General features: G+C 44.5%; 1 protein-coding gene across 1 annotated transcript; it reads right to left on the bottom strand.

Annotated features, from left to right (window-relative positions):
- Window positions 1–288: 288 nt before the first annotated feature.
- Window positions 289–23203, bottom strand: LOC145537723 (MYND-type zinc finger-containing chromatin reader ZMYND8-like). The gene is given in 11 exon segments (XM_081568560.1): window positions 289–428; window positions 2771–2774; window positions 6122–6136; window positions 6242–6289; window positions 7414–7571; window positions 10194–10271; window positions 10274–10432; window positions 11372–11414; window positions 12580–12621; window positions 16047–16176; window positions 22710–23203. Coding segments are annotated over 11 exon segments (1311 nt in total).
- Between the last annotated feature and the right edge of the window lie 1549 nt (window positions 23204–24752).

Below are 24752 nucleotides of genomic sequence, written 5' to 3'. Positions count from 1 at the left end.
AAGTTAAAGTTAGTACAAGTGTGAAAAGGGGAAGGTACTCTAGGCTTGATGACAGTCACAAATTGTATATTATTTACATCTAAAGCAAAGATTTCATGTGGGTGGAACATTCCACAGTGAAGGGTAATGCCAGACATGATATAATGTGCCCTGCCCTCCATGCCAGTTGCAGAGGCCAAGTCAGAGGGTGGCAGTCCTCCTGTCTCATGTTTCTTTGCCATTTCTGGTTTCCCTGGTGTCTGGATTTTTTCCCTCTATGGAGTGGGTGGTGTGTGTCCTAGCATGTCCCTAGGCACAGAAGGTGTCCAGGTGGGACTCTTTCAGGATGAGGCTCCTTGAACTGGTACCAGTGTTCTGCTCAGAGCGGGCTGAGCCTCGCTTCTCCTCACTGCCGCTCCAGCAAGTGGATTTACTGCTCTGGGAACGGTCTGGGAGGGGGAAAGCCAAGGGGAAAGGGAGATTTAGCTTTCCTGCTCATCCCTGGCCATTCCTGCCCACCCTCTTCTACTTGATCTGCACCTGCTTCCCCAGGAAGCCACCTTCCCCTCCCAACTCTCCAACACACAGGGGGGAAATCCTGCCACTGTTTACTGATCTGGATTTTTGGGTCTTTAAGGATTTAACAAGAGCTGGTTGGAAAGACAGAAGGGCTTTGTGCTCAGAAAAAATAAAGATGAGGGGGGAAACGTATTAACGTATCGAGAAAGGGGTTTCTTATGCAGTAATTGGGACCAGGCACTCTTACTGCATGTGTAGACACAAAGAACCCCAAGCCCTTGTTATATTTAACCTTGGGCACCAAGAAAGGCACTGAGATTTGGTGTTCAGTCTACTTAATCCTGTTAACGGAGTTTCTTTCATCACTGTATAGACAACTTGAAAGCAGACTTATACCTCAACCAGCCAAAGGAAAAAGAGTGAAGACCAGAATGGTTAAGCCCACCTGGGCTTAACAGTTAAGCCCAACTGGCTCCGAGTATGGACAAGCTAATGGATCAACAGAGGATGAAAGAACCACAGTAAGGGCTAAGGGAGTTTCAAGGACACGTGCACCATAAGGAGCTACATCGTGCATGAGTAAGACGTGAGGACACTGAAGGAAGAGCCAAATGAGGTGTCTGTCCAGCGGGGAGACACCCAGCCTGCAGGCTCAGTGGGATGGCCGACTCTGAGAGACCCACCAGCACATCACTGAGATCTCATCATATATTAGATCGTTTACCAAGTTCAGACAGATTGGGACAAAACTTTTTTTTTTTTTAACTTCTTGAGGTGGGATGATAATATATGAACACAAGAGGTCGACTATCAAGCTTAGAGACAGAATCAGAGTGGGGGAGCGAGGGACCAGATCATCACCTAGAAGGGTAAGTACTCTTATCATCGCCTAGTGATAGGCAGAATGTGTGTGGTTCTGAGCTCTGGTTCGAGAAGAGAAGCAGCAAAGACAGTGATAAGGATCTCCCAAGTCACATATTCACTCAGGAGAGAACACATTCTCGTCACTTGTATCTATGACCCAAAGGGAGCGCTATTGTGGTGGGCAGAGCTGGGTTCCAGGGTGGAGCTATCTTAGGGTTCTTGAGTCCAAATCCACGCCTTCTTAGACATTCTTCCCTACTCGTGACACCTACATTGTTAGTCCTCTGGAAAGTCGGTGATTGAGCTGGTCATCACGACACGGAAACTCTGACAACAATGTACTCAAGTCACATCGAATCTCCCCAGCTCTGACAAAGATGTACTCAAGTCACATCGAATCTCCCCAGCTCTGCTGAAGGCAGAGAACAGCTAGGCAGCGGGGCTTAGCTTACTTAGCACAGGAGCCACATCCCAGAGCCAGGCCACCTGAGTAAGTGCAGAGCCTGACCTCTCCCATGGACAGGACAGGACATGCTGGCTGATTCAGCCAATCACTGCAGAGGAAATGGGTGTTACTTCAGCACTCACCATGAAAATAGCAAGGATGAAGCCCCTTCAAGAAGCCAGATCGGGAATTCCCTGGCAGTTCAGTGGTTAGGACCTCGTGCTTTCACTGCCAAGGGTACAGGTTCAATCTCTGCTTGGGGAACTAAGATCTCATGAGCTGGTTAGCATGGTCAAAAAATAAATAAATAAATAAAATAAAATAAAAGCAGGAGAGAGAGAGAAGCCAGACCATCCATCCTCTCTCTCTCATATCCTCCTGCTGTTTCCAATGGCCATCAGGAGCACAGTGAGGAAGAAACCAGGCAAAGCCAAGACCCATCACTCAGAAACATACATGCTCACAAAGAAAACACACACACACACACATTCACTCAGGAGACGAGCACACTGCCTGCTGGGAAAAGATCGCCGTTGGCTGTCATGAAGTTGGTTCATACTTCCACTTCTGCACTGGGTAGTTTGTGTGAGGCTGGTGCTCTGTGATGTTTGGGTGCAGAGGCAGGTGGTTTGTCACACCTGTTGCTAACTGAAGATACAGCAAGGCAATGTCAGAGACTGGCAGAGAGCTAGAGTCTGGAAGAGAGCTCAAGTCCGTACAAACCCACCAGCTCTCTATCTTGCTGCCCAACAGGCTACTGATCTTAGAACTGGAGAGCTTCTGAGTCAGTGTTGCCATTTTCCAAACTGAGGCAGTCATAGAAGACTAAGGCTTTTACAAATGTATATTAAACCATGAACTAAGATCACTGGACGCTGAACGAGATTACAGGTGGAAATAAGGCATACAATGATGTAAAAGCCATAAATTCCCAGAAGTTTGAAAGCAAATTTCCTTCAGAACCACTCTGCCAAGAGCTTAGTTCATCCAGGGAAACTGTAGGCGCTGGCTCCACCACACTTAGGTGGCAAGGCTCCATCAAAGGAACCTAGATTATTTAGGCTAAGTATAACCATGAATCTACTGCCAAGGCTGATGAGAGATCAGGAAAGAGAGTGTGATGGAGGTGCCTGGAGTGACAAGGGTTGAGGAAGGAGCCACAGGTGAGATTTTACTGGACCATACCTCAGCCATGATGGTAGGACTCAGACACATACTTATTTGAAATGGAAGAGCCCAAAATGTGCGCCATGAAGTGTCTCAAGAAAACAACCCTTATGGCAAAGAATTTGGCAGGGAAATGGTTGAAGATATGCGAGTGGTGAGCGGGGAGAAAAAACACCCAGGGAAAAGTAAGGCTATACAGAGATGGAAATGTAATCACAGTGCACTAGTTGACTCTGACACCAACAGCACGACCATAATGATGGACACACAGATGGTCATCTGGCAAGGTTTATGACTCAGCCAACAGCCGGAACTGAGGTGGGCCATCTGCAGTTATAGAATAGAATGCACAAGATCTCTCCACCTTGGTGATGGGAACTCAGAGCAGGAAAATGGAAAAGTCTGAAAATGACAGTGGAGGAGAGGTGAGGGAATAAATGTGCACCAAGAGAGGGGTCCAGAGACAGTTTCCTCCAGCTGGGAGGACAAGGACTAAGGAATAAGTGTTGTACTGGAGCAAGGAAGCCTATAGAGCACGTCAAACAGTGACAGAGTGGTCTTGGAGAGAGGGGAGAAGAGAGGTGATAAGTGACCCCAATTCTCATCTTCAAAAGTCACAAGTCAACACACAACGTCTAGATAAAGTCAAGAAACAGCAATATGAGGAAATAAGTTATCTATAAATAAGTACAGGATGCAAAAAATAGCCATGAAGACTGGGGCAAGGAATTGTTTTTCCCTGTGTGATTTTACTTTCTCTGACTACACACATCCCGTCGTATCAGGGATGGTACAGGGGATTCATCCCACGACCCACCATGGACACCAGATTGCATGGAAACTTAATCTCATGGCCAGCCCTCCATAGCCACATCCACAGATTCAACCAGCTACAGATTGTGTAGAAATTCATTCATTACAGGAACATAATTCCGCTCAGATTTGGACTGCATAATCCAAACCCATGTTGTTCAAGGGTCAACTCGATATGCATGCATCACTTTAAAATCTTAAGATGAAGAGACAAGTGAACAGGAGAGTGATATGGACACCCAAAGGAAGTTCCTAACTCCTGTTTAACCTTTCTTTCTCTCAACTAGACCCTCATCTTAACCAGCCTGGTTCCAGAGGTTGATAAAGAGCACAGGAACCTCCATGTTTGTAACGCTCAGCTTTCCTCCAGCTTCCACCCACACTGTCAGCAAGCAGTGAGCACATACAGAAGTCGTCAGGCATATGAGGAATGAGAAAATGAGCTGGTCTGCCTGCTTTGACACAAGCCTTCAGCCAGAAGGCTGTGGAGTGCAAACAGGGGGAAATGAACAGGCGTGAGCTCACAGTCCTGATCAGGCATCCAGGAACGTCCAGCTCAGCTCACACTCTAGAATAATCCTGAAACACTCCCTAATAAATGCTGACAATTGAGGCTCCTTCCCTCTGTCCCCTCTAGTCATCAGGCTCCCTGAGATGTTCTTCTCCTACTCCAGCCTCTGCACCAACTCACCAGCATCTCTAGACCCTTACCTCTTCTCTCCACCCTCCCTTTTCATCCCCTCACACACTAGGGTGCTTCAGGTCGGGTGGTCAACCAATGATGGTCCACAGGCAAAATCCAGCCCAATGCCTGCTTTCCCAAGTGCAAGTTCACTGCAGCACAGGAACGTCTCTTTATGTGCCATCTCTGGCTGCTTTCATCTGACAACAGCAGTTCTGATAAAAACTGGTGGTCCACCAACCCCTAGGCCAGGAAACACCTCATTCACCTCACAACTGCCAGATGCTGTATCTCCCAACCACGTTTGTACATGCAAGCCTCCTTGTCACACCAGATTCTGTACCCCACAGCATCACCAATCCTCCTCTTCCCATGTGGATGACACCACTGTGCTGCTCCAAATCCCCAACAGGGCTCCCTGCCTGCAGCAGTGTTTTCCCAACTTGAACCCTTCCACCGACCAACCACCTCCACGGCTTTGACACATCCAAAGTCCCCCTACTTATGGCTCAGCTAATGTTTCTAAACTCACTTTCCACTTAAGTCAAACAAAAACTCTTCTATCAACACCAAAAGCAGCAAATCAGAATACCTGCCCTACACAGACGGCAACTCTACAAATCAACATAATGAAAACCCAACTGTAGCAGAAAACTCGAGGTGGGTGCTGTGCTGCTGTTGAAGTCTCAAGCCTCCTCTGCCATTGTTAAAAAGAGAAGCTAGAAGAAGGGATGAGGAAGACACCTCAGCTCCAAACTCAACGTGTCCTCCAGATGCAGTCACAAGACCCGAGTGAGAGTGAGAAGGGAATTGACAGGCGGTTCAGTCATACTTCCATGCCTATTCATCTTCATATTCCCCCGAAAATCAGCTCATGCCACTCTCTCATCATGTCTCCTGGATCTAAACCCCGCTTCCAGTGCCACTGGGAAACCTCCAGCCACTCTAACAAGATACATCATTTCTTGCTCTAAGTACTCAATATGCAGAAACTAACTAACAAACAAAAGTTTGGTTTTCAGCTGAAGACAATAATCTGGGAGAGAGAAAGACCCTGGAGCTGAAGGACCCTGAAAGAAGCAGAACTGTTCTCACTGAGGATGAACCATTTTAGAATGCCCTAAAACTTACTTGAGAGGTTGCAGGGGAAAGCCTAAAGAACACAGCTCAAACTCCACAGAAGAGAACTAGAAAAGTTAGTGTCAGATAATCTACCCAAAACAGCCTGCCAGGTTATTCCTCGATAAGAAATATTTCTACAGAAAGATCACTTCCGTAGAAATGCTTTTCTCCTCTGAAGGCCTCCACGGAATGTGGATGCTGGGACCTCAGGGACAAGTTCACACAGTTTAATTTACTATGGTCATTTCTGAGGGCAGAAGAACTGTCTAAACCAAATGTATCTTCTGCCCCACCTCAGTTCAGGAATACAAACTCTCTCTGTCTTTGATTCAGAACTGAAAAAAACAAAACAAAACACAGCAAAAAAAAAAAAAAAAAAAACTAACACAAATAAGGTAAATTCTCAACTTGGAGAAATGCCTCAAAGCTGCTTGCTAAGCCATCCTTCACCTCTACTGACCAGCCCAGGGTTCCCTCAAAGATCCCTAAGGAACCACAGTTTGCAAACTACTTCCCTGAACACTTCAGACTCCCCTACTACTTCCCTGAACACTTCAGACTCCCCTGGAGGAGATGGCTCCCCTGCCCCTGCGGAACATGAGAGTACATACAACCATCAGGGGGCCATGTACCAGAGTCTAGCTTGGAGCATAAGAGAAAGGAGAGGGTATTTCCTTGGACCCAGAGAGGTCAAGGATCTAGAAACACAGAAAAAGACAGATGGAGCCAAGGCACTGTTTTAAACAGGGCCTCCCCAGTACCCCGCCCCAGGGAAGCCCGGGGATCCATAGGGGTGCTCATCATGGCCCCGACAACACCTTAACGCCCTCTGCCTGGCATGCTCAGGGAGGGAAGGCCAGGCCAGTCAGTGTGGCCTAAGCCCTGTGCCCTTTTCTGCTCCATCTCCCTGGACACAGAACTAGGGAGGCCCCTTACTCAATGCTAGAGCCTCAGCTTCAAGAACACTGTTTGTCAACTCCCCCCTTTCTGACCTATTCTACTCTCTGGATTTCTATCCTATCCCCAAAGGATGTACAGCCATCCCCTAGTACCCAAGGTGGAATGGTTCCAGGACCCCCCAAGGATACTAAAATCCAAGGACGTGCAAGTTCCTTATATAAAATGGCCTAGAAGGATGAATACAACTGTGCCTTTGTATACAACGGTTCCACATTCATGTATTCAACCAAACAGAGATGGAATTTTGGTTGTTTGCATGTACACATGAGAAATCCATGGATAGACAAGGCTACCTATATACTAAATCATATTATATCAATTCACTTTTACTCCTCAGTAACCTCTTCCTAGGCAATGATATCAATAAAGTCAAAGAGGTTTGACTTCTGGGATGAATTGATGTTTTTCCCTGATACACACGAATTAAAATCATAATGACTACAAATGTAAAAAATGACCAATGTGTCCTCTAAAATAACATCTGCATGCAATCAATATGGCACCCCCTGGGAAAATCAGAAATTTGATGTCTGTGTCCAATATGGCAATCACCAGCCACCCATGGCTATTGTATCTACATTCATTATCATTAAATTAACCTGAAATCCAGGTTTTGGTCACACTAGCCCCAGTTCAAGTGTTCATTGTTCAAGTGCCATATGAGGCTGGTCGCAGGTTTTCACAATGGGCAGAGGGGATGTAGAACATTCCCATCATCACAGGAGGTTCTACTAGACAACGCTTGCCCTCTACATGCAGCCTGAAGACAGACAACTTCCCACATCACGGGAATCACCATGGTATTGGGAGGGGGCTGCTCTGAGGTTCTGTTTGGCCCTAGGTGTGTGCAATGGATACTCACCGAGCCACTGTCCTTGCATTTCTCAGCTGGCATCCCCTTCGCTTTCAAGGCCCTGGTTTACAGGGGGGCTGCCTGAGTTTCGGAGGAAGCGCCCTGGGATAACTTATTTAGTGTTTCCGTGTTCACATCGGGGTCTACTTCCTGCTCAGGGGTGGTAGTTGAGTGCAGAGGGGGACAGAAGTCACATACGCCGAGCATAGTAGTTCCCAGGACTGCGGGGAACCCTGCTCTGTGCAAACCACCATGTGTTAAGACATGCCAACCAGCTCCACCCAGGTTACAGTGTGGTCCCTGAATAGCTGGATCGAAGCCTTCCCAGACACAGGAATTCCAGACTGTGTTTGAAGATATGTTCATTTTTAAGAGTGAGAGAGAAGAGTGAAATGGTTGACTGAAAGCTCAACGTTCAGAAAATTAAGATCACGGCAACTGGTCCCATCACTTCATAGGAAATGGATGGGGAAACAGTGTCAGACTTTTTTTTTTGTGTGGAGCTCCAAAATTACTGAAGATGGTGATTGCAGCCATGAAATTAAAAGACACTTATTCCTTGGAAGGAAATTTAGGACCAACCTAGATAGCATATTAAAAAGCAGAGACATTACTTTGCCAACCAAAGTCCATCTAGTCAAGGCTATGGTTTTTCCAGTAGTCATGAATGAATGGGAGAGTTGGACTGTGAAGAAACCTGAGCCCCGAAGAATTGATGCTTTAGAACTGTAGTGCTGGAGAAGACTCTTGAGAGTCCCTTGGACTGCAAGGAGATCCAACCAGTCCATCCTAAAAATCAGCCCTGGGTGTTCAATGAAATTATTGATGTTGTAGCTGAAACTCCAATTCTTTGGCCACCTAATACTAAAGGTTGACTCACCAGAAAAGACCCTAACGCTGGAATAACTGGGAGCAGGAGGAGAAGGGGACAACAGGAGATGAGGATGGCATCACCACCATCCAGCAGAGTTTGGGTAAACTCTGGGAGTTGCTGAACGACAGGGAGGCCTGGTGTGGTGCCGTTCTAGGGGTCGCAAAGAGTGGGACATGACAGATTGACTGAACTAAAAGTCGCTCATTCGTGTCTGACTCTCTGCGACCCCATGAATTGCAGCACGCCAGGCCTCCCTGTCCATCACCAACTCCCGGAGTCCACCCAAACCCATGTTTATCGAGTAGGTGATGCCATAAAACCATCTCATCCTCTGTCGTCCCCTTCTCCTCCCGCCCGCAATCCTACCCAGCATTAGGGTCTTTTCCAATGAGTCAACCCTTCGCATGAGGTTGCCAAAGTATTGGAGTTTCAACTACAACATCAGACCTTCCAATGAACACCCAGGATTGATCTCTTTTAGGATGGATTGATTGGATCTTCTTGCAGTCCAAGGGACTCTCAAGAGTCTTCTCCAACACCACAGTTCAAAAGCATCAATTCTGTGGCACTCAGCTTTCTTCACCGTCCAACTCTCACATCCATACATGACCACTGCAAAAACCATAGCCTTGATTAGACGGACTTTTGTTGGCAAAGTAATGTCTCTGCTTTTAAATATGCTATCTAGGTTGACCATAACCTTCCTTCCAAAGAGTAAGTGTCTTTTAATTTCATGGCTGCAGTCACCATCAGTTTTACTAAATCATTCTGGAGATATAAGCATGTTCGTGAAGCAAATAGTACGACTGTTCCAATTTCATAATTTCCTATTTTAGACGAGTGTGCACCCCCATGCACTTGCTATCACCCTGTTACAGCATAGTTGAAAGGTTTTCACAGACCACATGGACCACAAATCCTAAAACGTTTATTCTCTAGACCTTCTTAAAAAAAGCTTACGAACCCCTGCCTAAGCTTCTCAAACTTGGGTCATTTATCTACCACCCTTGAAAAATTTAGCAATCCACTGACACATTTCCTTGTCACATTATTTATGTTATTTGTGTTTAAAAATATTCTTTGAAGTGGAGAGTTCTTCTAAACACAGAACTCTAGTATTGGCCATAAATGAGCACTAAGTATAAAATATTACTAATACATATTATTAATCAAGTCTTACTAGGTGGTGTCTCCAGCTAGAGTTTCTTGGCCTGGGATCTGCTTGCTGTGTTTTGGAAAGAGATTTAAAAGGCAGATTAGTTCCAAAGCAGCACTTTGTCCTTCACATAAGCACTAGTGATTGTTATAGCCTTGAGTCCAAGATGGGCTCCATGGTGGGGGCTGTCTAGTATATTGTACATTGTGCATTGCAGAATGGGGTAGAAGATGTGTTTGATTTGTGTGTGTGTGTGTGTGTGTCTGCTTAGTCACTCACATTTCTGACGCTTTGCAACCCCATGAAATGTAGCCTGCCAGACTCCTCTGTCTGCAGCCTTCTCCAGGCAAGAATACTGGAGTGTGTTGCCATTTCGTTCTTCAAGGGATGTTCTCGACCCAGGGATCAAATCCAGGTCTCCTGCATTGCAGGCAGTTTCTTTACCACCTTAGCTACCAGGGATGACCACATTGCTTGGGGCAGAGACAAATATTGCCCCAAGCAGGGAACCACAGCAAACCACATGAAGCTAAAGTCATCTGGGCTGTCATTACAAGCTCCATTCACACAAGTGAATGCATCCAAGTAAACTGGAGGGTGGAGACAATGGTCCCTGGAGACTTGGCTATGTGTCTGCCTGCTACTCTCGTGTGTGTAGGAGTCATATGTGGTGAGTGAACGTGGCAAGCTCCCTGTGATCCAGGAGGAGCCAAGGACCCGTCCACCACAGTCGGGTCCAGGGGACACTCTTAGTCCCACCTGACTGGGTGCAAGACTTCATGTGCTCGGGCCAGTGGGCCTTCTGGCAGGAGTAGTCAGAGTAGCTGGTATTCCACAGCAGTAGAAAACATCCTCCTTCTTGCAGTTGGTACAACACAGCTTCCTCTTGGTCTCGGCCACTGCCTGCTGCTTCTCCAGCTCCAGTTGCTTCTTCACCTCAGCAATGAGCTGGTCCTGCTCCTGTTCTAGGCTCTGCTGCATCTCTGCCTTTTTCAACTCTGCCAGAGGAGGGGAGGGGAGAGGATACTGACTTCATCGCCCATCCCAAGCCATGGGTTCATTCACACCAGGTCAGAAGGTGAATCCTAACAGGTGTGAAACCTTGGGTCGGGGATGCCCTGGTCATATGAGCCCGTGCAGAGAATCACCCAGCTTCCCTGAGCTCCAATGTCTTCATCTGTAAAATGGGCATCCACCACGCTGACCACGAATGTAAGCATGATTATGAACGTCAGGTCCTGAGGATACTGAAAATGGGGCCCTGCGGTGATTCTGTAGGAAGTACTCACATAAAACCTCTGAAAAATGTCCACTCAATTCACTTTGAAATTTATCATTTGTATAAGCTTTTTCTCTATCAAATACAGAGTACCTATGATCTGTAGGCACTGTTGTAAACACTTTATAAATGTGAACTCTTTTAATCCTTACTCCAACCTTAAGGAGTGTATACTCCTATAATACCCATTTCACAGATGAGGAAACTGAGGCACACAGCTAAGATGAGCAGAGCTGGGGCTACAACTTGGATATATTTCTTTTCTGATGTGTTTAGTGGCAGCAGATCTAATCTTCCAGACAGGGCATCAGGACTGATCATTGGGCTGACAGGACAATGATCAAACTGCTCAGGCTACTGAGATTTCTCTCAGTTTTACAACAAGTCAGAGCTCACAAGCAGGAGAAGCTACCACAGTTGTTGTCATGAATTTGTTGCTGATGTTGGTATTTGGAAGAGAGGAAAACGGGTTTCTGCCAGCTCCTGCTTCATACCTGGTTTCTCCAGGTTAGACTCCCTAAGATGCCGTGTTCTCCCTAAGATTGGTAAGGCGGCCTGGACTACTTTTGACTGAGTGCACATTTGGGCCTAACTCTAGACATGCCAAGAAGTTCCTATCCAAACCTTTGTCAGTGGAGGCCAGGTCAGCAGCACTTACCCAAGTTGTATTTCATGTCCAAGAGCTCCTTTTGCTGCAGCCACTGGATATCCCCCCCCCCATGCAGTTATATATTTATTTCTCATTCAAATTCTCCATTATTATATTTTTTTAATTTTTTTAAATATAAATTTATTTATTTTATTTGGAGGCTAATAACTTTCCAATATTGTAGTGGTTTTGACATACATAGAGATGAATCTGCCACGGGTGTACATGTGTTCCTCATCCTGAACCCACCCCACACCTCACTTCCCATCCCATCCCTCTGGTCATCCCAGTGCACCCGCCCCGAGCACCCTGTCTCATGCATCAACAATGGACTGGTGATTCATTTTGCATGCGATGATATACATGTTTCAATTCCATTCTCCCAAATCATCCCACACTTTCCCTCTCCCAAAGAGTCTAAAATACTGTTCTATACCTTTGTGTCTCTTTCCCTGTCTGTCTCGCATTTCGGGTTATCATTACCATCTTTCTGAATCATATATATATATATATATATATATATATATATATATGCATTAGTATGCTGTATTTGTGTTTTTATTTCTGGCTTACTTCACTCTGTATAATGGGCTCCAGTTTCATCCATCTCAGTAGAACCGATTCAAATGTATTTTTTTAATGGCCGAGTAATATTCCATTGTGTATATGTACCACAGCTTCCTTATCCATTCGTCTGCTGATGGACATCTAGGTTGTTTCCATGTCCTGGCTATTGTAAACAGAGCTCCGATGAACATTGGGGTACACGCGTCTCTTTCAATTCTGGTTTCCTCGGTGTATATGCCCAGCAGTGGGATTGCTGGGTCATATGGCAGTTCTATTCCCAGTTTTTTAAGGAATCTCCACACTGTTCTCCATAGTGGCTGTACTAGTTTGCATTCCCACCAACAGTGTAAGAGGGTTCCCTTTTCTCCACACCCTCTCCAGCATTTATTGCTTGTAGACTTTTGGATAGCAGCCATTCTGACTGGTGTGAAATGATACCTCATTGTGGTCTTGATTTGCATTTCTCTAATAGTGAGTAATGTTGAGCATCTTTTCATGTGTTTGTTAGCCATCTGTATGTCTTCTTTGGAGAAATGTCTGTTTAGTTCTTTGGCCCATTTTTGGATTGGGTCGTTTACTTTTCTGGAATTCAGCTGCAGAAGTTGCTTGTATATTTTTGAGATTAATTGTTTGTCTCTTGCTTCATTTGCTATTATTTTCTCCCATTCTGAAGGCTGTCTTTTCACCTTGCTTATAGTTTCCTTTGTTGTGCAAAAGCTTTTCATTTTAATTAGGTCCCATTTGTTTATTTTTGCTTTTATTTCCAATATTCTGCGAGGTGGGTCATGGAGGATCCTGCTGTGATTTATGTCGGAGAGTGTTTTGCCTATGTTTTCCTCTAGGAGTTTTATAGTTTCTGGTCTTACGTTTAGATCTTTAATCCTTTTTGAGTTTATTTTTGTGTACGGTGTTAGGAAGTGTTCTAGTTTCATTCTTTTACAAGTGGTTGACCAGTTTTCCCAGCACCACTTGTTAAAGAGATTGTCTTTTCTCCGTTGTATATTCTTGCCTACTTTGTCGAAGATAAGGTGTCCATATGTGCGTGGGTTTATCTCTGGGCTTTCTATTTTGTTCCATTGATCTATATTTCTATCTTTGTGCCAGTACCATACTGTCTTGATGACTGTGGCTTTGTAGTACAGCCTGAAGTCAGGCAGGTTGATTCCTCCAGTTCCATTAAGCAAACATTATCCTCAATGGTGAAAAATTGAAAGCATTTCCCGTAAAGTCAGGAATAAGGCAAGGATGCCCACTTTCACCACTACTATTAAACATAGTTTTGGAAGTTTTGGCCACAGCAATCAGAGCAGAAAAAGAAATAAAAGGAATACAGATAGGAAAAGAAGAAGTAAAACTCTCACTGTTTGCAGATGACATGATCCTCTACACAGAAAACCCTAAAGACTCTACTAGAAAATTACTAGAGTTAATCAATGAATATAGTAAAGTTGCAGGATATAAAATTAACACAGAGAAATCCTTTGCATTCCTATACTCCAATAATGAGAAAACAGAAAGAGAAATTAAGGAAACAATACCATTCACCATTGCAACAAAAAGAATAAAATACTTAGGAATATATCTACCTAAAGAAACAAAAGACTTATATATATAGAAAACTATAAAACACTGATGAAAGAAATCAAAGAGGACACAAACAGATGGAGAAATATACCGTGGTCATGGATTGGAAGAATTAATACAGTGAAAATGAGTATACTACCCAAAGCAATCTATAGATTCAATGCAATCCCTATCAAGCTACCAATGGTATTGTTCACAGAACTAGAACAAATCATCTCACAATTTGTATGCAAATATAAGAAACCTCGAATAGCCAAAGCAATCTTGAGGTAAATGTATTCTTTTTAATGGCTGAGTAATATTCCATTGTGTATATGTACCTCTGCTTTCCTATCCATTTGTCTACTCATTGACATCTAGATTGCTTCCATATCCTGGCTATTATGAACAGGGCTGCAATGAACACTGGGGTATACATGTCTCTTTCAATTCTGGTTTCCCCTTTGTATCTCAATCCTCAGCCTATGGATCTGTATGGAGACAGAAAGACTTATAAAGTGCATCTGGGCGTTTGCTGTCAATAGGGCTTGGAAGCTCCAGCTATCACGATAGGGTTAATGTCATGTGTTGAGTCAAAGAGCGGGAAGCCTGGTCTCTGCTCGCCTCCCCCAGATGGTTGTCAGTTGGTTAATTCAAATTCATGAGAAATTCTGCTTAAAAAAACAAACAAACAAATAAAAAACAAATACCAGTGGTCCATCTTTTCTAAGAGATGCTCCAGTAAAAGCCATTTAAAGTCAAAAAGACCAGATTTTCAAAATAAATAGTACAGTGAGTGACCTACTTATGAACAGGTTCCATTCCTAGAGCATGTTCCTAAGTCCAATTTCTTTGTAGAAGTCCAACAAAGTTAGCCTAAGCAACCAACTAACACAATCAGCTAGATAGTACAATACCAGGTACATCACTGCTGCTTTTATGCTTTCTTATGGACATCCTGGGCTTGAAATAAAGATACTGTAATACTGCACTCTGTACAGTAAAGCACACAAAGCACAACGACTTGTAGAGGATGTGTGCGGGTGACAATATACGCCAGGGAGGTGAAGTAACTTACAGGATTAAACATGCAAAGATTCACGTCTTTCAAAATTCCCAACTTGAAGGTTCACACATAAGACACTTCAGTTCCATTCAGCCCCTCAGTCATGTCCAGCGCTCTGCGACTCCGTGAACTACAGCACGCCAGTCCTCCCTGTCCATCACCAACTCCCGAAGTCCACCCAAACCCATGTTCTTTGAGTCGGTGATGCCATCCAACCATCTCATCCTCTGCCGTCCCCTTCTTCTCCTGCCTTCAATCCTTCCCAGCACCAGGGTCTTTGCAAATGAGTCAGCTCTTTGCATCCAGTGGCCAAAGTATTGGACTTTCAGCTTCAGCATCAGTCCTTCCAATGTACGCCCAGGACTGATCTATTTAGCATGGGCTGGTCGGATCTCCTGCAGTCCAAGGGCCTCTTAAGTGTCTTCTCCAACACTACAGCTCAAAAGCTTAAATTCTTCTGTTCTCAGCCCTGTTGTTATCCCAATTCTCACATCCACACACGCCCACTGAAGAAACCATAGCCTTAACTAGACTGACCTCTGTTGACAAAGTGATGTCTCTGTTTTTTAATATGCTGTCAAGCTTGGTCATAACTTTCCTTTCAAGGTGCTGGGAAAGCTGGTCAATCACTTGTAAAAGAATGAAACTAGAACACTTCCTAACACCATACACAAAAATAAACTCAAAAAGGAGTAAGCATCTTTTAATTTCATGTCTGCAAACAGCATCTGCAGTGATTTTGGAGCCCAGAAAATTTAAGTCAGCCACTGTTTCCACTCTTTCCCCATCCATTTGCCAAGAAGTGATGCCAGCAGATGGCATGATCTTAGTTTTCTGAATGTTGAGCTTTAAGCCAACTTACAGAAAAATACATATGCATACGTGAATTAGAAAAAGACCTTATGGTTAACAATACCTCTGAGAAAGGGTGGATAATGAAATATGAATTCAATCAAGACTGTAGATTTTTGTGTGTCTAGGCATCCATTTCACTTCGTTCTAAGAAGACATGTATGCACTGTTTGTAAAATGAGAAAAGGAAAGTAAAACAGCAAGCTGCAAATTAATTTTTAAAAATAATGCCAAATGGAACGTGTCAGACCTCTAGGATACAGTGGCCAGGCAACCAAGGGGAAGTAAACAAATAAAACAAGGACTATTTTTCTCCTGTCCATGAGGCAAAAATAGAGCTGGTGCCATGGAGTGCAGAGTAGGGAGGCTCGGTACATTTCACAGCCTGTCTGTTCTGATATGTCGTCCTCTTGGAAGACTGAGGCTGCTGCTGCTAGCTTTGCTGCTGCTTCTGCTGGTGCTGCATCTTCTGCATGTGCCTCTTTTGGGAGGACGTTTGAAACTTACTTGATGAGTTCCACACAACCTACTGCATGGCCAGGGCAGTCTCCTTTGGTAAAACTGGCCTCTGCTTTTTCACTGGGTTTCTCATGCTGCTGCTGCTGGTGGTGGTGGTGGTGGTTGCTGGGCCGTGACTGTGCAGACGGTGCCGTTGGCGGCCGTGACCCCAGCCGTGGAAGTTTGGGAGGATGAGTGGGTGAGGACCAGCATTTTGGGGGGAGACTGGCTGCCCATTGTTGTGGATGTTGGAGCTTCACCTACGACGGAAGCCAACACATGAAAAAACAAAACAGAAAGTAGATGGGACTCAGGCTGACCTGCAGGGTCTCCAGGTCAGTGAGTTCTAGGTGACCATCCCAGGCTGTCATGCCAAGGGCCTCCCCATGAATGGGCATATTCTTGCTTTATATGCTTAGGCCACTTCTTCAGCATGTGCAACTTCAAATATCAGACTCCTTGGGTTACTCAAATGTGGGCTTGCTCACATTTGAGAAACTTGTCAAGGCCTCTGAGGGACTGAGGCCAACATGACCCACCCCTTGGCCTGGAGTTGCCCACCTGTTAGTCGATGACCCACTGGCTGAACAGAATCGCTGCAAGTACCTTGTTTCACAGTTAGAGTTCAGTAAGCACTTTGAGAAAGACTTAGCCAAAGTCCCTCTGGTCATTAACAAGAATCCTTTGCTTGGACAGGAAACCTACAGAGCATGTACCCCAAGGAACCAGACAGCCTCCCAGTGGCCAAAGCACTGAATACCAATGAACCACCCAGAATGAAGAGTGTTCCCTTTCATCTCTTCTAATTCCTTCCCGAAGAGTCTCAGTGTGGTCCTGGCAGTCTTGACACCTACCACTCAAGGGAACTCCACACCAAGGACAGAACCATCCCCAGCACAATGGTATTTATGGAGACTTTAGAAGCCTTGCTTTCGTTTTGACTGTAGTTCTCCATTTTGCATCTTTTATGCACAGCACAAAATACTGTTTTCCCTACTGTGTGCTAGTTAAGTTTCAGTTCCAAATTGAGTTCATTTTTTTTTAAACAGCTGCTGCTTCAGATAAAAAATATATACTAGGGCAATAAGTGAACAAGCAGGTTTTGGGAATGACAAAAATAATGACTACGAGTGGCTGAGTTTGAAAAATGCTGCCTTTTGGAGTGCATCTACTGGGAGAAAATGAGCTATGAGAGTGGAGGGCAGGATTTCAACAGACAGCAGGGAAAATTTGGAAGAGAACAGTTTTAGCCAAGACATGCCCAGGAATAGGCAGAATTTTGGAGGGTGAGGTCAAGCAGTGAGAAGGGCTGGCCCGGGGGTGACCACAGGAGTGTTCATCTGTAAGCGAAGGGGTCCGTTACGACTGCAGGGGCCCCAGGCACTGGACAGATGAACATCCATCCCCAGAGAGGATTCCCTTGGGTTCACACAAAAAAACACGGATGCAAGTCAGCATCCTTGGTCTCAGACGATGTGCCTGGACATAAAACTAGGTTTAATAAGGACTGAAAGTGAGTTCGCTCCGTCGTGTCCAACTCTTTTGCAACCTCATGGACTGTAGCCCTCCAGGCTCCTCTGTCCATGGGATTTCCCAGGCAAGAATACTGGAGTGGGTTGTTATTTCTTTCCCCAGGGTATCTAACCAACCCAGGGAAAGAAACCTGGGCCTCCAGGATTGCATGCAGATTCTTTATTATCTGAGTCACCAAGCAAGCCCTTAATGACAACACCTTTTTTGGCGGGCTCAGCATGCTTCTACTGCATGACTCCATGCCTGTCATTTTTAGATTTCTGTCACCCAGAAAAGACGTGAGTTCTTGATTATTCTAGGGGAAATTTTCAGTTAACTGTTGTTCTAGGAAAACCAAGGAGTGTGAAAGGAAAAGAGTGCTGACAGGCTGACTTTTCCACCCGAGGGGGGAGGGGGTCTTGGTGGTTAAACAACTGACTGGCCCTCTTGCTCCTCCGGGGAATAATTCAGCCCAAGTCCTGGGCCAGAACACAGGGTGGGACTGAGAGAAGATCTCTACCTAGAGTGAGGTGGCCCCCACCCGTTCCCAGGACAACCTTTCAGATATCGGTCACAGCCTCTGCCCCTTCCCCTTTCAGGGGCAGAAGTGGCTTTGAGCTTGCTCCTTTTAAAAGGCAGAGATCCCACAGGCAAGGCTTCTAACTTGCAAAACCAAGGTTAGTGCCTCCCTTTTCTGCCATGTGGTTAAGAAACATACTGTCCTTGTGGATAAGCTAGTCTGATACCTTCTTGGGCAAAGGGCAACCACAAAAAGGCCCTTTCTCTCTCTCATCTTGCAAAAGCAAACAACTGGCTTTGTAGAGTGGTAACTTCTCTGAAAGAGTCCCATTCGGGCTCTTTTTCAAATTAAAATAACAAACAAACAAACAACAACAACAAAGCAGGAGTATGCAATCTGAAAACTTTCCAGGCTTGACACACTTTGGGAGAGTTTTCATTTAGTCACTAAAACGCTTTAATTTCTAAAGGATATGGAAGGTTTACTGGGACGGTGGGGAGGAAGAGGAAAGGCCATGGAAAATTCCATTTGTCCTAAAAATTTTGGAGTATATACTCACCTGCAGTCTCAAAAAGAAGTGACTTTCTTAAAAGTCAACACTCCAAAGGCGACCCCACCCAACTAGCCTACTTATATCAGACTTAGCTTACTGTCTTGTACATTAAAAAAGGACTTTTTCAGAGAAGGCTGGAAACGACTGATATGACACATGTAAGTGGAGTCAAGGTCCTGAAGCGAGCTCCATTAGCCTCTGCTCTGGCATCTCTAGCTAGAAAAGCCATCTTTCGATCTGAGGATTCAGTTTCTCTGTATAAGCTGCACTTCTAACTGAAGATCACTTGGAGGTCACCAAGCACTCTTCAAAGCACCAGTCACTTAATAAGCACATAAGTGAAATCACACCTTTGAAAAGATGCTCAACTGCAGAGTCTGACAGGAAGCCAATTCTTCAAGACCGAAATCATCCTCAGGTGGCTCTGGATTTCAACTTCTGTGAAGTTCCTCTAACTGACCTATTGTTTCAGAATCATCCTCTACATAAAATTCCCACCACGTTCAGAGGATCCTAGAGAAACTTCCTTCCGACACCAGTGAGAGGAACAGCTCAGCTTCATTTTATCACCTGGAGTGCCTTGTATTTGGGGGGGGGGGGCATGAGCTCTTTTAAAGCACTCATATGTTTTTTCCCTTTTCATTTCAACTGCAGGAAGCTCAGGGCCAAAAGGGAAGAGTGACTTTGCTAATTCTGAAGGCTGACATAGTTATTTCTGTATGTAAAATTTCCCTATATCTCTCACTATTTCATGTTCATTTTTCTCGGTGTCTTGATTTCCATTTTATCAGTATATCTGAAATCCTTTCTGGAAGCAGTGAAAAAATCCACAACTAAACAAACAGTCGACTTCAGAAAGAAAGGAATAGTTTAAATCTATCACTCATAGGAACACTGCCATCTGGGACCCAACAATTCCACAAACTTCATGGAAAAAATGCTACTCCTGTTGCTTTCTGCAGCATCAGAAGTGGTCCCTCAAACTGCAGTCCACACAGAATTGGATGTTTCAGATGTCACTCATAATTTTAAGGGATGAGGTGGTGATCCATCCTTCCTGACCGACTCAACTGCTCTCTATCATCCTACCCTGCATCACTGAGAGATATTCTATCCTCTTTCAATGAATTCCAGGAACTGAGGTTCAGCAACAGTTCACAATGATACAAACACAGAGGATGAAAGCTCAAAACCCATCCCCCCTCCTGCTTTAAGCAGTGAGACTAAGAATACCCCAGGGCACACAGAACTGAGAAGATGGGTCCTATCAGAAGCTGCCCGTCGTGTGTTTTGTCACTAAGTCGTGCCCAGCTCTTTTGTGATCCCATGGACTATATAGACCACCAGACTCCTCTGTCCATGTAATTCTCCAGGGAAGACTACTGGAGTAGGTTGTCATTGCCTTCTGGGGATCTTCCCAATCCAAGGATCAAATTTGCATCTCCTGCATTGGCAAGCAGATTCTTTACCACTGAGCTACATAATTAAAACTGGCTATCCGTGTATGTAACTCACAAAGTACAAGAGGTTTTATGGCTACAATCTCCAACTTGTTCTTAGGCCATGTTTCTCCTGGGCTCTTAATTAATTCTTATCTTTCTTGGGCATATCAACAGCCACTTGCCAAGCCAGCAGAGAAATTCACTGACTGCTTCACCAACGGGCCAAATATCTTTTAAATCGTTCCTATGTTCCACTGGTATGGATCTAACAGAAGCAGAAGATATTAAGAAGAGGTGGCAAGAACACACAGAAGAACTGTACAAAAAAGATCTTCACGACCCAGATAATCATGATGGTGTGATCACTCACCTAGAGCCAGACATCCTGGAATGTGAAATCAAGTGGGCGTTAGAAAGCATCACTATGAACAAAGCTATTGGAGGTGATGGAATTTCAGTTGAGCTATTTCAAATCCTCAAAGGTGATGCTGTGAAAGCGCTGCACTCGATATGCCAGAAAATTTGGAAAACTCAGCAGTGGCCACAGGACTGGAGGAGGTCAGTTTTCATTTCAATCCCAAAGAAAGGCAATGGCAAATAATGCTCAAACTACAACACAATTGCACTCATCTCACAGGCTAGTAATATAATGCTCAAAATTCTCCAAGCCAGGCTTCAGCAATACGTGAACTGTGAACTTCCAGATGTTCCAGCTGGTTTTAGAAAAGGCAGAGGAACCAGAGATCAAATTGCCAATATCCGCTGGATCATTGAAAAAGCAAGAGAGTTCCAGAAAAACATCTATTTCTGCTTTATTGACTATGCCAAAGCCTCTGACTGTGTGGATCACAATAAACTGTGCAAAATTCTGAAAGAGATGGGAATACCAGACCATCTGACCTGTCTCTTGAGAAACCTGTATGCAGGTCAGGAAGAAACAGTTAGAACTGGACATGGAACAACAGACTGGTTCCAAATAGGAAAAGGAGTACATCAAGGCTGTATATTGTCCCCCTGCTTATTTAACTTCTCTGCAGAGTACATCATGAGAAACGCTGGGCTGGAAGAAACACAAGCTGGAATCAAGATTGCTGGGAGAAATATCAATAAACTCAGATATGTGGATGACACCACCCTTATGGCAGAAAGTAAAGAAGAACTAAAGAGCCTCTTGAAGAATTTGAAAGAGGACAGTGAAAAAGTTTGCTTAAGGCTCAACGTTCAGAAAACTAAGATCATGGCATATGGTACCATCACTTCATGGGAAATAGATGGGGAAACAGTGGAAAGAGTGTCAGACCATTTTTTGGGCTCCAAAATCACTGCTGCTGGTGATTTCAGCCATGAAATTAAAAGACACTTACTCCTTGGAAGGAAGGTTATGGCCAACCTAGATAGCATATTTAAAAGCAGAGACATTACTTTGCCAACAAAAGTCCGTCTAGTCAAGGCTATGGTTTTTCCAGTGGTCATGTATGGATGTGAGTGTTGGACGGTGAAGAAAGCTGAGCGCCGAAGAATTGATGCCTTTGAACTGTGGTGTTGGAAAAGACTCTTGAGAGTCCCTTGGACTACAGGAGATCCAATCAATCCATCCTAAAAGAGATGAATCCTGGGTGTTCATTGGAAGGTCTGATGTTGTAGCTGAAACTCCAATACTTTGGCCACCTCATGCGAAGTGTTGACTCATTGGAAAAGACCCTAATGCTGAGTAGGATTGGGGGCGGGAGGAGAAGGGGACGACAGAGGGTGAGATGGATGCATGGCATAACCGATTCGATGGACAGGGGTTTGGGTAGACTCCGGGAGTTAGTGATGGACAGAGAGGCCTGGCGTGCTGCAATTCATGGGGTCACAAAGAGTCAGACACGAATGAGCAACTGAACTGAACTGGACTGATGTTCCACTGTAGGGTCTACCAACATGCCTGGGGTGTCTCAAGTTTGAAAGAAGCCACTGCTGGTTCAGTCCCTAACAGCAGTAAAGGGAGAACTGCTAAGACTCAGGCAGCAGTTCACAACTAGGTGAGATTTAGCTTTGTCAAGACACTTTTGAAGTCCTCCACTGGGTAGATGCTACTGACATCCAGTTGGTAAAGACCAGGGATATTGCTAAACATCCTTCAATAAACAGGACAAAGAACTGTCCAGCATAAAATGTCAATAGCGCCAAGGTTGAGAGGCCTTGGGCCCATGTCAGCTAAATGCAAATATGGCAGAAAACAGGCTCTGGTGCGCATCATACAATGCCCCTTGGATTTCTACAGACCTGAAGAAGAACTCAGCAGTCTGGTGCCGCTCACCCGGAAAACCTTATACTCTAGTAAGAAAATGTATTTTGAGATGCCTGGGCAGTGTGAGGGGAGGTAAGGGAGAATAAACTCATCAAGGTCTTTGAACTGAACGCTTTTCTCAATTTCAGCCCTGTCCAACATCTTAGCATTGATAACCACTTGAGGCATGTAAGTGAATATATTGGAAAGGAAACTGCTTAGGTTCAAAATGACCTGACTGCTGAAAGCACCTATTACTTTCTAAGAGACTTCTCCTGTGCTCAAAATCAACCACATTGGGTATCAAGAAGGTTAAAAGTAGGCAGGCCCAGCTCAAGTCCTTTTCCTGCTCAGTAACTAGCTAGGTGACTTGGAGATACCCCAAGCTTTGTTGTGCACACTTCATGATGTCTGAGGGTGACATGACATGTGATAGTATAAATGGCAATGTGGCATTCTAAAACCAAATCAAGAAAGCAGAAACTGATACAGTCACTTACCCTCCTGCTTGGGAGATGTTTCTTTGGGTTCCTTCCTAGGTTTTCGACTCTCCAGTGCAGAAAGGTCTTCTCTTAAATCTGTGACAAATCCGTTCTCTGAACCAGAATCCAGGCCCAAATGCACTCTTGGGGAGTCAGTCTCACCTTTTCCCTTCAGCTTATCCTTTGTGGGATGAGGAAAGAATTTTGCTTTGTCTGAAAAGTCCTTCTCAAGCTGGGGGCTCATCTTCTCCTTGACTGATCTTGGCTTTCTCACTGGCTGGTGACATGCTTTCAGCTCCTCTTCTATCTCTACTGGGTTTGCCAATTTGGACTTTCTTCTTTTCTTTTCTTTTTTTTTTTTGAAAGCAGATGGCTCTTTTCCCATCTGAGACAACTCTGTGTCGTCAGCAACTTCTGGCTCATTCTTGGACCTCTGCTCCTCATCAATGATAGGGTCACTTTCGCTACTATCTGACTTTTCTGTATTCCTGGAATCGATGGGCTTGACAGTCATATAAACACCTTCTGAGATTTCATTTATGCCTACATTAAAAAAAAGAAAGAAAGAAAACAGGATGTAGCATGCTCACAGAAAAAGGAGCAGGACCAGAAAACCACAAATATTTAACATGCTCAATGCTGAAATTAAAAAAAAAAAAAAAAATTACATTGCCTCACACTGTCCTGGTGGCGTTAGCAGTAGACTTAAGTTGCAGGTGAATACAAGTGACAAATGGAACTTGCCTGGAGAGTGTTTCAGTTACTGACATTCAAAAATGACATCGGACCAAACCACTTGTATTTCTAATTTATACAGAGCTCAATCTTGGCAGCATAGGTAAGTACTGGGAAACATAGAATGGGAGGGATGGAAGGGAACACTACACAGGATTTGTTAAAACTGATCAATTTTCAGTTCAGTTGAGTTCAGTTGCTCAGTCTCGTCTGACTCTTTGCGACCACATTAACAGCAGCACTCAAGGCCTCCCTGTCCACCACCATCTCCCGGAGTGCACCTAAACTCATGTCCATTGAGTCGGTGATGCCATCAAACCATCTCATTCTCTGTTGTCCCCTTCTCCTCTTGCCCCCAATCTTTCCCAGCATCAGGGTCTTTTCTAATGAGTCAGCTCTTCGCATCAGGTGGCCAAAATATTGGAGTTTCAGCTACAACATCAGTCCTTCCAACGAACACTCAGGACTGATCTCCTTTAGCATGGACTGTTTGGATCTCCTTGCAGCCCAAGGGACTCTCAAGAGTCTTCTCCAACACCACAGTTCAAAAGCATCAATTCTTCAGCTCTCAGCTTTCTTTATAGTTCAACTCTAGCATTCACACATGACAACTGCAAAAGCCATAACCTTGACTAGACAGACCCTTGTTGACAAAGTAATGTCTCTGTTTTTAATATGCTGTCTAGCTTCATCATAACTTTCCTTCCAAGGAGTAAGTGTCTTTTAATGACATGGCTGCAATCAGCATCTGCAGTGATTTTGGAGCCCAGAAATATAAAGTCAGCCACTGTTTCCTCATTTATTTGCCATGAAGTGACGTGACCGGATGTCATGATCTTAGTTTTCTGAATGTTGAACTTTAAGCCAACATTTTCACTCTCCTCTTTCACTTTCATCAAGAGGCTTTTTAGTTCTTCTTCACTTTCTGGCATAAGGGTGGGGTCATCTGCCTATCTGAGGTTATTGATATTTCTCCCAGCCATCTTGATTCCAGCTTGTGCTTCTATTTTACAGATTAGAAATAAAAGAGGGCCTGAGAAATCCCTTGTCCTGGGACACAAAGAAAACCAAGACAGAGAGGCGAGGCTAGAGACATGGATTCTTGAGTCACCACTTGGGCTCTTCCCACATATTCCCAAAGCGTTAAGTCTTTTACTCTTTCTGTCCATGACTCAAAGAAATAAGCCAAGCTTTAAAGCAGGGATTGCAAACTCACAGCGCAAGAGCCACGTGGGGCAAGCAGACGTGTTATTTAGGAAGCAATGATTTGACCCAATGCTTTCCAATCTTTCGTTATTTGTCGCTTTTAACTTAGAATGTGCTGGCCA

Source organism: Giraffa tippelskirchi, chromosome Y (genome assembly GCF_054371585.1).
Source record: "Giraffa tippelskirchi isolate mGirTip1 chromosome Y, T2T-mGirTip1v1.2.pri, whole genome shotgun sequence".
Taxonomy (NCBI): Eukaryota; Metazoa; Chordata; class Mammalia; order Artiodactyla; family Giraffidae; genus Giraffa; species Giraffa tippelskirchi.
This window is presented reverse-complemented; position numbering and strand designations above follow the sequence as displayed.